Genomic DNA, 16,573 nt, shown 5'->3' with positions numbered 1-16,573 from the left:
TACAGTTTGCATGTATGAGGATCTCCTCTCTTACATTGTCTCCCTGAAGCCAGAGATTATACATTATGTTTGTGTGTGTCCCCAGTTCCAAGCACAGTGTCTGGGATACAGTAATTTCTCAGTAATCTGTTGGAGGAATACAATGAATGACTGACTCTAAATTCACTCCGAAACCTAAAATTCTATTCTGTGGGCCGGCTGGGTGCCTGGGGCCAATTTTTAAAAGATCGCGGGGAAGGATGTGCCCACATTTCCTTCACAGCCAATTGTGGCGTCCTGTCCTCCTCTCTATTTCCACTTAAGTTCTTTTCCCGGCTCCTTTCCAGCACCTCTGGTAAATAAACAGCAGGCTCCAGAGTGTCTTGATGGTGGCTACAAAACAAATTGGTTGGGTGGATCTGAGTCCATGCTTACGGGGCTGGAACAAAGAAAACAACTTATTATAATACCTTCTGACAGACTCTACAGGATAGAGTTTATCATTTATTTAGCTGCAGTGAATTTTGTTAAACTTATATTTCTGGTGCTAAAGAGAGGCAGAAGAAGTTTTAGCAAATTATCGTAAACTTTGAATTCAGAAAGGAAAAAGATGACTTTCATTTTGCCTTTTTGTCCCCTTTACTTTTTCTGAGTTTCTGAATCTTTGCGTGTGAGGTCTTCATTGGTGTCTAGTGTCAGCACAGGACATTGGGCTGCGTGCCGTGGAAAGGAGATTGAAGGTAATTGCTTATTGAGGGATGACTAGACAGAATGTGTAAGAAAGAAAGGCTTGGGGCACCTGAATGGCTTAGTCAGTAAGCAGCTGCCTTTGGCTCAGGTCATGATCTCGAGGATCCCTAGGATCGAGCCCCGCATCGGGCTTCCTGCTCAGCAGGAAGTCTGCTTCGCCCTCTGTCCTTCCCCCTGCTTGTTCTCTCTCAAATAAATAAAATCTTAACAAAAAAAGAAAGAAAGGCTTGGTAGGAGCCCACTGCCCTCAGCCATGCTGTCTTATGGCCTAAAAACCTGCTGCTTAGAGCAGAGGCGAGCAGAGCCCATGCCACTTGGACAGGCTTAGTCTTTACATCGAACTTACAGTAGTTAAGTCAGTCGAGGACTGCAACATTCAGGAAGAGGTGGTTGAAATGCCATTGTTATATTGGAAACCTGTAGGCAACAACGTGCTGGACATGTCTGAGTATAACGTTGTGGGTGTAACTGCCAATGGGCAAGTGAATGGTGCATTTCTTTGGACTTTGCCTTGCAACAGGTGGATGAAGAGTCTCCTGAATGAAATACTGTGGTCTTCTGTGACACAGCTCACCACACTTTAGACCCAAGGCCAGAAAATCCGTGGCTAGGGGGACGGGGTGGTCTGTCAAAGCCAACTCTCTGGTAGTACCTTGCCCTTATGGCTTAGGATCCAGAAGATAGAGAAATCTGTGGTTATGTTGATGTGGTACCTGAAAGTGCACCAGTTCCTGCTGAGAGCAGGGCGGTCTCCACGGGAATTCTGACCTCCCCCTTTTCACAGCTGCCGAAGGCCTGTGGGAGGCCGGTGCTGATGGACTCCGTCCTTGCTGGCCGCTCTCGGCACCGCGGCGGCGCTCTCGGAAGTACTCTGTCCCAGCAAAGGGCCAGCTACCCTTGCCCAGAAGCCGAGGCTTTCCTGCCTGCCTGATTGATGAACCTTCGCGGCAGAGACAGGGCCAAGGTCACGGTAAATGTGCTCTGCAGAAAGCTGTGGTGGCGTGATGCCAGGCTTGTGCCATGGAAGCCCCGTGTGAAGGGGGTGGTGAGTGTGAGCTCTCGAAAGCCCTCAGGGACCCCACCTGCCAGGTTCCAGGAAGAAAGGGCTCTCCGTCATGATGAGCCTCTGCGTGTTTTGGCTGCTGCTGTAAATGTGTCATTCACTTTGATTTAGCCTCAAATACAAGACAGGTAATTTTGCTTTTGAGACTGTCAGATTGTGAAATCACAAACCATGTTCATGATCCAATGAAGGCAGACCTGGAAGCTTTTCCTTAAAGCATCTGAGCACTGGTGACAACTTGCTGCTCATTAGCGTGGACAAGGCGAAGGGCGATTATGGCTTTTTACCGTTCTGGAACTCTCTTCACTGCTCTGCAGCAAAAGATCATTTTCTTAGGCTTCTCAAAGTGATTTGTCAGAAAGATGGTATAATTCGGGAATACCGTCAGACCTAGAGGCTGAGAGTGAGAGATGGTGTATAGAGCGTAGGGGGCTGCCCAGGTAAAAGCAGAAATTCAATAAAGAGCTGATTGGTGAATGAATGCAAATGGAAATTACACCCCTTAGGATCCCCCAATTTAAAAGTGTTCTGAACACCCTTCATTTAAACTGCAGAGATCTGATTCTCTCCCTCTCCTTGTTTCTGTGATCCAGGTGACCTTTATTGAGTTCCTACTGTTTGTAGAACTCAGTCCATGTGATGTAGAGAGATTTGGGGACCCAGAGCTTAAGTACCCTCAGAGAGATAGAGCACACACAGGAAAATAGTGTTGCTCCTAAGCATCTTTGTTAGATTCCCTTCAAAGCAGAACCTTGGATAAGTCTGTTAGCGTAGGTCAGTCATTGGGAAACCGTCCTCGGGAAGTAGGAGTGAGGAGGTAGAGGGAATGAGATGGGGAAGGAGGGAAAGGCAGTATAAGAGTGTGTTTCCAGGACTGCAAGGGCTCCTTGCCACCAGAACTTCTGAGAAACATTCAGAGGACCTCCTAGAATTGCCTGTGTGAGGACAGGAGGCTGGGCCATGTGGCCACAGCCCCTGTCCTCCATGAGGGTGGCCCCAATGGCATGAACTCCCATCATACGGCCAGGCAGTGCTTCTGACACATAGGCAGGGTCAGAGGAGCCCCTGCAGGCAGCAGAGGAAAGCCTCGAGGTGTGTGCTTTTGGTGGATGTTGTCGTCACTGACTCTGAGCTTGCTGAGACCTGACCAGTATGGTGGCAGCTGGAATCAAGAGTCCTCGAGCGTCTGCTATGGGAAGGATCAGTGCCGTAATGGGAGAAGGACTGGGTGCGCTAGAAACACCACCAGGAGGCATCTCATCCAGAGATTGGGCAGGGTCTCTAAGCTGAGACAAGACCAGATGAATGGGAGCTGAACTGTAGGTTCAGGACCGTATGGTTGGAGCTTAGATGGCAAGGGTAGATGTGGTGAGGGGAGAGCAGGAAGACCTTTCAAGGTAAGGAGCGTGTCTTCCTGTAAGAGCAATAAGGGGTCGGGGAAGAGACATTGAAGTAGAAAGACATGATAAGCTTTCTGTTCTAGAAAACTCACCCTGATGACAGTATATTGAATAGATGCCAAGGTGGAGCAGGTGAGAGTGGGACAGAACAGAAGTCAGGGGGCCGGTGAAGAGACTGCAGTTGCCCAGGTTGGAGGATATAATGGTGAGGACTGGGGACACATGCTAAGTCCCTGTATCCTCACTCATGCTCTGCTCCCGGTAAATACAGCCTGAATGTGTGCGTGCACGCATGTGTGCGTGTGTGCATGTTTTGATGAGAGATTGTTGTAGGAAGTGAGTTATCTAGAAAAGAATTTTTAGAAGATGGGAATTGAAAGCTCAAAGCTGTGTGGAAAATTCTTAAGCAAACTGGAAGGTAAATAGCTGTGAGAAAATATCTCAAGTAAGTTCTCAGCTTAGTCGTGAGACAGCACAGGGCACCACACTGGGAGTCAGAAAGACCTTGCTTTGGCCTGGTTCTGCGTTTTCTATTGGCTTGACCTTTGTTGTGTCATTTAACCTCTCTGAACTCTGTTTATTTGTCCAACTCAAAATGAGGATGATGATGCCTGCCCAGCCTATTCTGAGTCAATGTTAAGCTAACAGCATGTGGTGGGAAATGACCGCAACAGTGAAGCTAACATCCTCCCGACCAACATGAATAGACAAGGGTGTGGAGGGTCATGGTTCAACCTGAAAGTCTTGTGTTCAGTTCGGACACCGGCCTGTCTGGTCATTCTGGGGCAGGAATGGGGCATCCTTCACTGGCCCTGTGCTGCAGGGAGCTGGGTTTCAGAAGGGTTAGTGTGACACTAGATCCTCTTAAAGGCTCTTCCCCCTATTCGGAGACTCGGTGGTCCTCCTTCACAGGCCATTGTGAGAGGAAGATGAGAAAATAGTGAATAAAGCACCTGGAGAATGAGCATTGTAGGCAAGTGAAAGGTATTACTGTTGATGTTATCAGGAGGCCTTGTGATTTTAGCTCACAGAAATTGTACACGTTTGACTCTCTTACATTTCCCAGGAAGACAGGAAGTAACTTCCAGTTTCCTGCATGGTGGTATACGACGTATTTTAGTTTCATAAAGAGACCAAAGGCCATGTCCCTTCCATAGTTCTTTCCCCTAATACCACCTTCTTACTAACTAGCTGCATTCTGTTTTCCTTATTTTTTGTCCTGCGTTTAACAATGACTGGAAACATGTGACCTGCTAAGACTTGACCTTGGGCATGTGGGGTTTCTCCCACAGTCCACAGTCGTGTCACCAGCAAGGAGAACACAGGCTGTATATTCCCTCCTTTCAGGGTGAGGAATGTTCTCCACCTCCTAGGAAAATCCAGGGTTCTGACTCACAGGAGTCGAAAAGGAAACTGATCTTAAGAGTCCTTTTAAGATAACTGTGACTTCTTGCTCATCAGTGTTGGGATCTGTTTCTCTTTCTCTTACAAGCATTCCCTGGGGTTTGAGGGCACAAATGATGACTGACTCAGCGTGGCTGACATTTATTACACCTTTACTCTGTGCCAGGTGCTATCATAAAGCACTTGACATAGAAGATACACTGGAGCCCTCTTGAGTCCCTATTCACTTGGTAGATGATAGGAAGCCAGGGCAGATGTGGTTAAGTAGCCTAAAGTCACACAGTTAGAGCTGGAATATGAACGTAGGCATGTGATTCCAAAGCCGTGTCTGAATCATGCTGTGCTTCTCCCTGCCTGCAAGCAGAGACCTGTCCTGCAGAGCATACGGAGGGCTTTAGGATTTCCTTTTCCTAGGTCCTTAGAGCAGTCAGAGATGTTAGGCAGGAAAAGTGCATTCGAATTCTGGTCTACCTAGTGTTCTCCACAGCAGACAGGAGGAACCCTAAATACAAAAATGGTTTCCATTAAGATAAATAGCCCTAATCTAGGGAGCCCCGTGCCAGTCAGAAAAAAAATATCAATCAAGAGTTTTTACATGCTACATGTTTCATTTTTTTCACTTTCTCTAGGTTAAAAAGATCAAGTGGCATGAGCAGCCTTTTGGGGAAAATTGGAGCCAAGAAGCAGAAGATGAGCACCCTAGAGAAGTCCAAATTGGACTGGGAGAGCTTCAAGGAGGAAGAGGGCATTGGTGAAGAACTAGCCATCCATAATCGAGGGAAGGAGGGGTAAGAACTAGTAGATTCTGTTCCTCTGAAAATTCTAAAAAATCTGAAAAAGTTTATTGTAGACAGGCCACCCAGTTTAAATAAGCAGGCACTTCTCCTGGTGAAGCAAATTTTGTCCGTTTGTCGGTGAAGCTCTGTTCTAATGTGGAACCGGTCCTCTGGGTGAGAAGAACACTGGGGGCGGTGGGGGTGGGCAGGGCGGGGCCAGTCATGTCTGCCAAGCCGAGCTCGCCGAATGACAACGGACATCTCCCGGGAACTTTAAGTCACCTCGTTTCGTCACGTGGTCAGATCTGGCTCGCTGTATCCGCCTTGTCCTGATCGGAATTATTTGGTCTTCTGAGAAGCCAGACCAGCGCAGTGCTTCCAGAGCAGAGCCAACAGAGTGCCTAGATGTTGTCGTCTTATTGTGGATTGTTTTTGTCCATGTCATTGTGGCCCGGCCTGGGGCTTCAACCTACATGACATGCTGGCCCTCACACGGCACCCTGGCTATCACTTGCACCCCTCCTCTTCACTTTGGTGTATGAAGAGGATGTCCATAGGCTCTGTAGTCAAGAATATCAAGAAAGGCAGTGTTTGGTGAGTACTTCGGAACCTCAGAAGGAGCTAAGAAGCTAACAGGGTCCATGGCTCAAGGTCATCACTCCCCCCGCCCCTAATGGTGAAAAGAAGTGCCGTGTGGCTGTCAGACAGTCTGGGTCCTCCCCGCCCTGCCCTTCACCAGGAAGGGCTCTCCCTGCAACACACAGAGCATTTCTGAAACTCAGCTCCTTTGCCTGTGAATTGGGGTAATGATACCACGCTGGGGGTAAGTGTGAGGATCTCATAAGATAATGCGTGTAACACATGTATGACACATACACATAATGCACATGAAGTACATAAAGTGCTTTGCAGAGCACCTGTCACATAGAAGTGTGCATTAAGTGGTAGTCATTCAGCTTCTAAGCTAAGTTATAATACAGACAGGTGAGGGGGTGATTTTCTGGGTCACATTTCTAAATTGGGCTTCAAGATTATTTGAATTAACCTAGAAGCTGATCAGTATGTTTAAAAAATTTTTTGTTAAATGACTTTATGAGCTTGGTTAGCCATCAGACTTCTGAATCAGTCTTCTGTCAAAGATGGAATGCTGCAGGACCGAGGTGGGAGTGCCAGAGTCCTCTGAGGAAGGCCCAGGATAAAGCCCAGACAGGAGACGCTGTTACCTAGAGAAGGTCTTTGACGTTTGCCCCAGACCTCCCCACCTTTGACTCCGCTCTCGTTGCTCACAGCTCATTCCTCTTCTCCACGTTTGCCTGGTGATCCAAGGCAGCAGGGGATCTGCCAGTGTGTGCGACACTCTATTGGTCCTCTGGGTATTGATTATGTGGGGCGGACACTGTTTCTTCTGCTCAAGTTAATAGAGGTCTTATAAAAGTAGGGAGTGGTGCTGTTGAAGATAAGGCAGAGCTAATAAAATGTAGACTGGAAGAGAAAACAAGATTAAAAGGCCATCTGCCCAATGAGGACTTCTCAGGCAATGGAAAATCACGTAACTGGGTTCGGGAACCACTAATAGGCGTGCAGCTTTTAAGCGCCCTGCTTTCCCCACTTCTCTGAGACTCCTCCCCCCCCCCCCCCCGATGATTCCACCGATCTGATTGTGTTTTTCCAGGGCAAATCTGATGACTTCTTTGCTCTGCCTCTGGCTCTTCTCACCTTCCCTCTCTAGTGCCCGTCCCCACACCTCCACTCACTTGCCTTTCCTAACTCTTGCAGGCAGATTAAAGGGGCCCAACCCCTAGTCTAGTCCAGGGAACACGCTGTAGCTCGGATTCTTACCTTGGCTTAGCATGAGAATCGTCTTGTAGGGGTGGTTTCAGAGTTGGGATGACAAGGCCACTACTATACAGGGCCACTGAATCGAGAGTCACAGAGACTTGTATCTTTAACTCACTCCTCAGGTGCTTCTGATGCACAGCCAGGGTGGAGAATCACTAGACCGTAGCATCAAAATTCTAGAGATGAGAGCAAGACAACCAGCTGCTGGCTGAGCCTTTCCAACACATACGTAATTGGAGAGCCAAGTTCAAAACCAGGAATGTCAAGAAGGGCAAGAAGATTTCTCCAGAGAAGTGTGCCCAGTGCCACAGTGTTGACAGAAGCACAAGAACCAAACCTGTAAGGTCTGTTTGGGCAGAGGCAGGTCAGGCCCCAAATTCTCTTACACAGATGCCAGCAACAACAAAGGCATCACCGGGAGGGGCTACTCTGAGGGACTATGTGGAGAATCCCAAGAGGCATCCCCCTGGAGTAAAAGTGATCTTTGCTGAAACCCAGAAGGGGGGGAAAGTCATATTTGATAACATCTCAGAAGAGCTCCCTATGAGTATTGATTGATCTCTGCCATATATATATTTATAAGACCTTTTCACAAGTACCAAATTTAAATTGATCTCTTATACAAGAATTCAAGTCATAAATGATGGTAAAAATATTCCTGTTATGCAGTCCTGATTAAAATAAGATTGGATTGAGATAAAAGCTTATGTCATGCTTTTTATGTTTTGATAGTAACTCCAGTTCAGTAAATGCTAACACATCTTTCCGCTTGTAAAGATTGGATAGAATTTGAAGCAGATTGGTCAATATTGGGTTATTTTTGTCCAGTTATTTTAAAGGCAAGTTTGCCATCTTAAAATATGCACATAAGGAGACGAGGTACCTGGAGAAACTGCAGGCACAGGACCAGATCTGTTCTAAAATCTGTATCTGATACATCCGTTGTCTACATTCTTTGCAGAAAATTTACCAGAACTTTCACTGAATGTCAATAAACTAAACGCTCCAGTGAAGGGACAGAGATTGACATATTGAATTAGAAAACAAAAAACAACTATATACCGGTTAAAAGACACACGTCAAAACAGTGGGATGCAGAATTGGTGACAATAAAAAAGATGGGTGACAGGATAAGCCATGCAGCCACGAACCAGAAGAAAGCTGATAGTAGACAAAACAGACTTGGAGACAAAAAAAGCATGACCAGAAACGAAGAGACGGTTGCCTGATGATGATGGAAACAGTGCATCTGGGAGATATGACAGCTCACGCTCGGATGTCCCCCTTGGCCTTGACCACCAGGCTGCACTTACTCCCTGCGACTCAGCAGTCCCACCCCAGCTGTGTTCCCAGCAGAAATTCCGTTGTGCGTTCCCCAAAGACAGGTGTGAGGATTTCAATGATAGTGTTTTCATAATATCCCCAAACTGGAAACAACTCAAGTATCTACCAGTAATGCAACAGGCAAAGTGTGGAGATCGTATTAAATGGTTCATGAATCAGGCAGCATCCCGTCTACCAAGTAGAGGGAAGCTCCAGAGGGCTACAGAAAGGGAAAGGTTTTTAAAGGCAGGACAAGGAAGTCATAAATAGAAGGATTATTTCAGGTGAGGTCACCTCCGTCTGGGGACAAAAGGGTTTTAGTAGGTGGATTACCTCCTCTTCCTTTGGAGGATGAAGAAGGCCCATGTGACATACAACCTTATTGGTGCTGACCGGAGAATTCCTGACTGACCGGTTAAAGGTTACATTCCTAGAGGGTTGAAACTGCAGTGAGGTTGGGTATTAAGTCTGGGTTGACTGACTTGGGGCTTTAACCTAAGTGACACCATTTTGGGAATGAACATGGGTAAATTTCAATAACATAGTAACACCAAGAAGTTCACACAGTATGATCCCATTTACATAAAGGTCAAAGATGGGCAAAAGCAGTGCATCTGTTGAGTTATTTTGTGAAAGAAGCAAGTCACAGAAGAATTCACGGTATAAGTCTATTTATGTCAAGTTCAAAATTAGGCACAACTAGACCAAAATGTTGAGGGCATGGAAACTTCAAAGGCAGGCAAGCTCGCACCTGGCCAGGCTGACGTTGGAAGGAGAGTTATGCAGGGGCCTCCTCCGGGCTGCCAGCCTTCCACTTCTTCATCTGGCCATGGCCACGTGAGCACTTGCTTTACGACAGGGCGTTTGCCTTGCCCGTTTTATTCACTTTAATCTTGTGTGTTACATTTTATGACAAAACTGAATTGAAACTGGGGTGCCCAGGTGGTGCAGTTGGTTAGATGTCCTCCTCTTGATTTCAGCTCAGGTCATGATCTCAGGATTGTGAGATCGAGCCCCAGGTCAGGCTCCACACTCAGTGGGGAGTCTGCTAGAGATTCTCTCTCCCTCTGCCCCTCCCCACCCCCACTCAATTGTGTGCGAGTGCACAGAGCGCATTCTCTCTCTCTCTTTCAAATTAATCTTTAAAAAATAAAACTGAATTGAAGTTGAATTTAAATCCTGCTACCAACCTGCCATGTGTTATAGCCCACGTCTTCATCTATAAAGTAGAAACTCTGTAGTATATATACCTCTCACGTTTATGAGAATTAGGTAGAGGAGATATCTGGTGTGTTTGTAAATATAGTGAGTCCTATGCTCACTCTTCTCTCTTCTATCTGCCGTTACTGACCACACTGTCAGGGGCATTACTGCAAACGGAAAGCTGGGTGCCTGATTCCTTTAGATTCCCTCCTGGTGTCTTCCTGCCAACCCTTCAGGAATACTTTCCACAAAGGTGGTAGATACAGCGTGGGGGTATGTCCTCCCGGCCTCCCTGGCTAGTCCTTCCTTTCCCCAGCTTTTAAACTTGGAAAGTCCCAGGACTGAGCTCTGGGCAGCTGTCTGTCCTCCCATTGCCTGCAGACCAACCCCGCCCAGGAGAGCTCACTAGTTCCAGTTCCACAGCTTAGGTACCACATTCTGCTGATGACTCCCAGAAAAGCTCTCCCTTGCCCGACCATTCCACTGAGCTTCAGACTCCCAAATCAGCTGTTGGGTTGACACCTTCATTTGCATGTCCTAGACACACATCAAACTTAACATGCAAAATCAAATACTTGCCTTTCTTTCCATAAAGTCTTCTTCCTCAGACTTCTCAGAAAATGACACCATCACCATCCACCCAACTGTTAAAAGAAAAACCTAGGAGTTATCCTTGATTTTCTCTTTCAGTTCACATGCAAAAGCCCAGTAGACAGTTCTGTCATAAAATACTTCATTCCATGCCCTCTGTCCAGCCCCACTGCCACCCCTCCAGTACACCTGTCGTACTCCCTGCTTTGATCTGTCTGTCCCCTTCCCTCCGTTCTCCCCTACAGTAGCTAAAAGGATTTTTTTAATACAAACTATTTTTCCTCTGTTCCCTTCTGGAAGACCCCCCCAGGAGCACTTGCAGTCAGTGTTCAGCTCCTTACTGGCATTCTAGGCTCTTCCTGAGCTGTCTCCTGCCCACCTCGTACCCCCTTCTCCCCCGCGCATGATGGCCTAGCCTCTGTAGGGCTCCTCCAGGTCCTCCTCCATGATGACTTGCTCTTGTCACTCAGGGTTCGACTCAGATGCCCCTCTCTAGAGTAACCCCACCCGAGGAACCATCAGTCATAGCACTTTGTTGGAGTGTGTCATCGTGTTCTCTTCCATACACGGTGAGCCTCCAACAACAAGGGGCAGGTTCACCACCTGTCACCAGCACCTAGAAGAGGACCCAGCCCAGAGCAGGTGCAGAGCTACCTCACTGTCCAAATGCCTGACCCACTAGCCACCAGACAGTAATGACTTTGTGTTGGAACCTAGTAGGACTAGAATCAGCCCCCCAGAAAAGAAGAGCATGACATCAGGTCCATCAGAATGATGGACTCTGATGCCTAGGCAGCAGAGTTGGTTAAAACACCTGTCTCCAAGATGGTCAGTCATCGGCACAGCAAAGGGTCGCAACTCTCGCTCTGAGCCCCAGGCTCCTGGGTCAGCGCAGCGTTTCGCACTGCTCCCTCCAGCCCCGTCCCCGAGCACACGGCTTCCCCGGCAGCGGGCACTGTCAGCCGAGGCGGAGGCCAACAGGCCTGGGGAAGGGCTGAGGGCACCGTGCCTGAGCGGACTGCAGGCCCAGGCTTGGCTGCTACTGGCAATCAAATCGAAGGTCAGGGAGCACCATGATTGGAAAGCAGGTGTGCTTGTGATGTGGAGAGACGTGCAAGAGAGCCCGGAGAAAATAATTTTTTCTCCAAACAGTCTACCTCCATGACCCCCAGGAGTCACGCTTTCAGCACCAGCAAAACCTGGTGAGATGGGAGGAAAGCAGGGGAGAAGCTTCATTCAAATCACCATTCTTCTACTTTGGGCCTCAAGCAGTTTACAAGTTGCACACTCTTCCACGGGGTGAGGGGGACGCGGGCTTGTGTGACACTGGGCGGCTTGCTTCTCTCGGGCAGAAGAGGGCCTACCTTACTAAATCCATCACAGGGCTTTATCTTGAGACGGCCTTCATGGCCCACTGCCTCCTGGTGCTGGGCACTGAGCTGACCCGCGTTCCCGGTCGCGTTTGTGCGGCACTGCGTGCTTGCTTGGGCGACTGGACGCTGGGGACAGAGTAGTAACGCAGCTGGAAATGCCCTCAGTCATGTACCGGCGTCACATGTACCCACACCTCCCTTTGCGCTTTCCCCGACCAGGGGGCAGGCAGCCTCTCGTGGGCTGTGGCCAGGATGGGTGCCCCTGTTGGGCCCTCCCAGCCTCAAAGACCTCTGACTTTTTGGGTGGATGGCCATCCTTCATTTGCATCCTTCATTTGCCTGTGGAGTAGGTACCAACATACCTCCTAGAAGCATTTTCTACCCTTTTCCTCTGTTCTTCCATCTTTCCCTCCCTCCTTGTTGGCCTGGATCACAAACATTTGGTACCAGAAGAGTAATTTGGGTCGAAAGATCAAAAAGGTGCCAGAACCTGTTGTATCTAACCTGGTTCTGAAAGGAAAAGCTAGAAAGTCCCTTAGGTTTTGGTGCTATTAGCGTGTTTTATTAATGACAGTAAAGAGCCGCTTCCTTGAGGGTAAATGGGCCACATAGAGCACTAGTAGCAGGAAGGGATGACCCCCCCACCCACACATACCCCCAGCTTCCCCGGGGACTGGGCCCAATCGGGCTGGGTCCCCAGGAGTGCTGGGCACAGGCCAGAAAGGCACCATTGCACTTGTCAGCTGGTGGTTGTGTCCGGGGCTGTAACCCACTTAAGGTGCCTGAAAACTCTCTGGAGCTCGCTTTAAATAGGCCAGCTACCTGGGCCACCTCGGAGGAGGCGGCCTTCCCCACAAACCCTTGCTCCTCCCGGAGCATTTGGTCTCGGCCCCTGTTGCAGCTGTCCCGGGGTCTGAGGCTTTGTAGTGATACAGTTGGGTCAGAAATGGGAAGCAAGAACCCCTCAATGCTCAGCTGTTCTTTGTTTTATTGTTTACAGAGCACTTCTCACAGGATCACCGCATTGTCAGAGGGCTGCTATAATTTTTATTCCTGTTTCACAGAGAAGAAAACTAAGGCACGGAAATTAAGTATCTTGTCCAAAGTGAAACAAATAGTAAATATCAGAGCCCATCTCATCCTCGGCACCTTTCCTGTCTTTCAGGGAGGGGAGTGGTCCGTGTCCAATAGAAGTTTTGTTCCTGGCCAGCTCTTGGCTGGATCCTGTTAGCAGCTACACATGGCTGTGAATGGGGAAATGAAGTCGCCAGGCCCACCTTGACGGCCTTTGTCTGGGTTGCCCTCCAGAATTCAGTTGCATTCTGCACATACGCACCTCTTGGCTGCCTGAATCCTCCTCCCCTTAACCCGAGCTCTGCCTGCACCTGCCTGGGTAGTACCCAGCCTGGCTTCACTCTTGAGAGTCTCACCAGGTTGTGCTGGTGCTGAAAACGTGACTCCTGGGGGTCATGGAGGTAGACGAGGCCCGCTTTAGGGCAAGAAGGTGCATTAAAATGCAGCTGGACCTAGCACTGCTTCCAGGAGCCTGCAAGGCCATCTTTCATGCTTCGTGAGCATCCTAATTTAAGTATCACTTCCTCTTTAGAGGAAAATCGAGAAGAAAGACCACAACTACTCAAAGCCACGTACTTCCTCTTCCTTCCCTCCAGGCACTCTCCGACAGAGAGCATTGGGTAATGGCTCTCTTGAAACACGTCCTAAATTCCTCTCTAGCCAAGATGCACCCTTTTTTTCCTGCTGAACTTCCAAGGGTCATTTCGGGCTATCAAAATACTGCTGCCCATCTCAGCCTTCACCCAGGGCTGGTGAAAACTAAGGTGGGGGAGAATGATGGTCGTAGTGTGGCAGAGCCCTTTGGTCAATTTTGGTTAGCAGTCCCCTCTGGAGAATCACAGGCCCCTTGGCGATAGGTGGAAGGCGAGTGTGTTCCGTCACATGTCTGCTTCCCCACCGTAGTCCACCTTGTCTTCTCTCTTTATCAGAAGGGGGTCCACGGTGTCTGTGGCTTTCCTGTCTGCCAGGGAATCTGAAATTCACATTTAGCCGGGGGGCATCCTGTGTTTCACCCGCTAAATCTGATGGCCTGGCCCCGATGGGCTTGTGTCAAACCTAGGAGCAGGCCCACCTGTTCGTTTCCAGCCATTCTGGCCTCTGGTCGGCAGTGTAGACGCAGCAGCTTAGCTCCTGATCCCTGAGCTAGTCGCCGATAATACCCATCAAGAGACCTGACTGCGCTCCCCTCTTGGATATGTTGTCCTTGGGCCTCCCCAGATGAGGGTGACAGCATTAGCTGTTATTTTCTTGAGCGCCTGCTCTGCTAGGCACTTTTGGACAGTTTCGTTCAGTCCACCCTGCCGCCCTCCAGAGTAGGGATGATGATCCATTTTTCTTTCTTCTCTTGGCAGATGAGGAAACAGAATTGGCAAAGTTATGTGGTGTATCCAGAATCACACAGCTAGGTGGTGGCAGTCAGGGTTTGAACTCCGAGCCACCTCCACCTCTGCAGGAAGGCATGGGGCTAGGGGCCACAGCGTGAGGCCGGCAAGCAGGCCCCGGACTCAGTGAAGGCATACGGGCTCCTGAGCCTGCTAACATAATGACCTTGTAATGACAGATGCACATTTTACACAGTGCAACGCAAGAAAAATTAGTGCAGAGATTCAATTATGTCTATTTTCAGTGACCGTTTTGCTCTCTCAGTAGATGAATTAGCAGCAGAGATCCCCTCCCCCGGGTGAGATGCGGCCTGCTTTAGGGCAAGAAGGTGCATTAAAATGCAGCCCTGTCTCATTAAGCTGCTAGCCACTCCTTCCCCTCCCGCTTCTGCCCTGCGCCTCCTTCCCATTCCGCCTGGGAGGGCCTGGGGAAGCCGCATCTGCTGAACCTGGCCCCCCATTAGGCCGCCGAGCAGCACCGACCTTTTAAGGGGCCCCGTAGGTGTACTGTGGGTGGCTGTTCTTGCTCTCATGCCCTTAGAGAAACTTCAGGGAGGCCTCTTCTGGCCCCAAGTGGGCAGAGGACACCGGAGAGGAGCGGGGGAAAGAAGGAGGGCGCCCAAGGCAGTGAAATCCCTTTAAAGTGAGCCACTCTGTGTGCCCACTTGAGCTTCACGGCACCCCGAGAAAGTAGTTTCTACAAAGACTGTTTCGGGCGCCCAGGTGGCTCAGTCGGTTAAGTGTCTGCCTCCTGCTCAGGTCATGATCCTGGAGTCCTGGGATTGAGCCCAGCATCGGGCTCCCTGCTCAGCAGGGAATCTGCTTCTCCCCCTGCTCATGCTCTCACGTGCTCTCGTGCTCTCTCTCAAATAAGGAAATAAAATCTTTTTTTTTTTTAAGATTTTATTTATTTATTTGAGAGAGAGAGAATGAGAGATAGAGAGCACAAGAGGGAAGAGGGTCAGAAGGAGAAGCAGACTCCCTGCCGAGCAGGGAGCCCAATGTGGGACTCGATCCCGGGACTCCAGGATCATGACCTGAGCCGAAGGCAGTTGCTTAACCAACTGAGCCACCCAGGCGCCCGGGAAATAAAATCTTAAAAAAAAAAAAGACCCTGTTTCTTCCATTTTCAGATGCACCTTTTCTCAGTTTCATATACCATAGATATGCAGGATGCATACCTTTCTCTCCCTCACCGTCTCCGCCCACCACTGAGACCAGGAAATACGGCATCACTATTTTGCTCTTGAGAAAAATGAGGCTCAGGGCGCCTGGGTGGCTCAGTCGTTAAGCGTCTGCCTTCGACTCAGGTCATGATCCCAGGGTCCTGGGATCACGCCCCACATCGGGCTCCCTGCTCAGCGGGAAGCCTGCTTCTCCCTCTCCCACTCCCCCTGCTTGTGTTCCCTCTCTCCTGTCTCTTTCTGTCTGTCAAATAAATAAATAAAATCTTAAAAAAAAAAAAAAAAGGCTCTGAGATGTTGAGTGCTTGACCAATGTGGCCCGGCTGATGTGTAACAGATCCCCCCACTGAACCCGTGCTTGACTTTCTGTCCCTAAAACCTTGTTACAAAACAAGGCATTTTCCTGCCACCAAACCCGGATAGGTGGTTGCTTTCTCTTTTCCATTTTACTTGCAGTGACCTCTGAGCCAGAAGCATCTTGTTTAGACCAAGCGTGAGTGGTTTGGATGTTACTGGGCGAGTCGTGGGTGATAACTCTGGGTACCAGCTGTGGTAATCTGTGTGTATTTGCTGTAACCCAGGGATCCCACTGGGTCAAGTGGACACCTGGGGGGGTGGTGTTCACACCCGGGGGGCGGGACAGTGCAGGGGAGACGTTTTTCTCCTACAGGAGTCTGCTGACAAACATTTTATATTATCTTCTAGGTACATTGAACGGAAGGCTTTTCTAGACCGAGTGGACCACAGGCAGTTTGAACTCGAGCGAGATCTCAGGCTGAGCAAAATGAAACCCTGATGTCATGGCGGGAAATCAGTAGCAGCTTAATCCTGTTGACAATGTGAGCTTCTGGTGCATCTGTGAAATATTTCTGGTGTTTCTCATCAGCTGTTTCCCAGCAAGGTCTTTTTTCCACGTTGAATTTCTGTCTTTGTTTCTTGACCTTACATGGTTTCATCCATTTTACTTTTAAAAGTTTGTCCTTGAAAAAAATAAAAATAAAAGTTGGTCCTACAAGAGGCTGGTGAAGATGACACCACTGGCCTTCCCTTTATTCTGCTGCGAAGGCCACCGGCCAGGCCCGCACATCCTGGCCTGCCCGAGCTGGCCCCAAGGAAGAGCACAACCAGCCCGGGGCTGAATTTCTGGGGCCTGTTCTGGAGTCGGCCTTGTACCCGAGACCGGGGGACGGAGGCTCCCGAGGGTGGGTGGAATGCCAAGTCCCTGCAGTTTG

At 49.1% G+C, this 16,573-nt stretch overlaps 1 protein-coding gene across 2 annotated transcripts in view; it reads left to right on the top strand.

Moving 5' to 3' along the window:
- Positions 1-16,356, top strand: part of CFDP1 (craniofacial development protein 1) — a 126,680-nt gene extending 110,324 nt beyond the window's left edge. For both annotated transcript variants that reach the window (XM_073882309.1, XM_025860525.2), the window contains 2 exons: positions 5,226-5,384; positions 16,047-16,356. In XM_073882309.1, the coding sequence (XP_073738410.1) occupies positions 5,226-5,384; positions 16,047-16,137 (250 nt within the window). In that variant the 3' untranslated portion in view covers positions 16,138-16,356. The remainder of the gene's footprint in view (positions 1-5,225; positions 5,385-16,046) is intronic.
- Positions 16,357-16,573: the final 217 nt, after the last annotated feature.

This window comes from Callorhinus ursinus, unplaced genomic scaffold (assembly GCF_003265705.2).
Source record: "Callorhinus ursinus isolate GAN/ISIS: 27379988/994484 unplaced genomic scaffold, GSC_fseal_2.0 scaffold46, whole genome shotgun sequence".
Classification (NCBI taxonomy): Eukaryota; Metazoa; Chordata; class Mammalia; order Carnivora; family Otariidae; genus Callorhinus; species Callorhinus ursinus.
The sequence above is the reverse complement of the archived record's forward strand: the minus strand, read 5'-3'. Positions and strand labels throughout refer to the sequence as shown.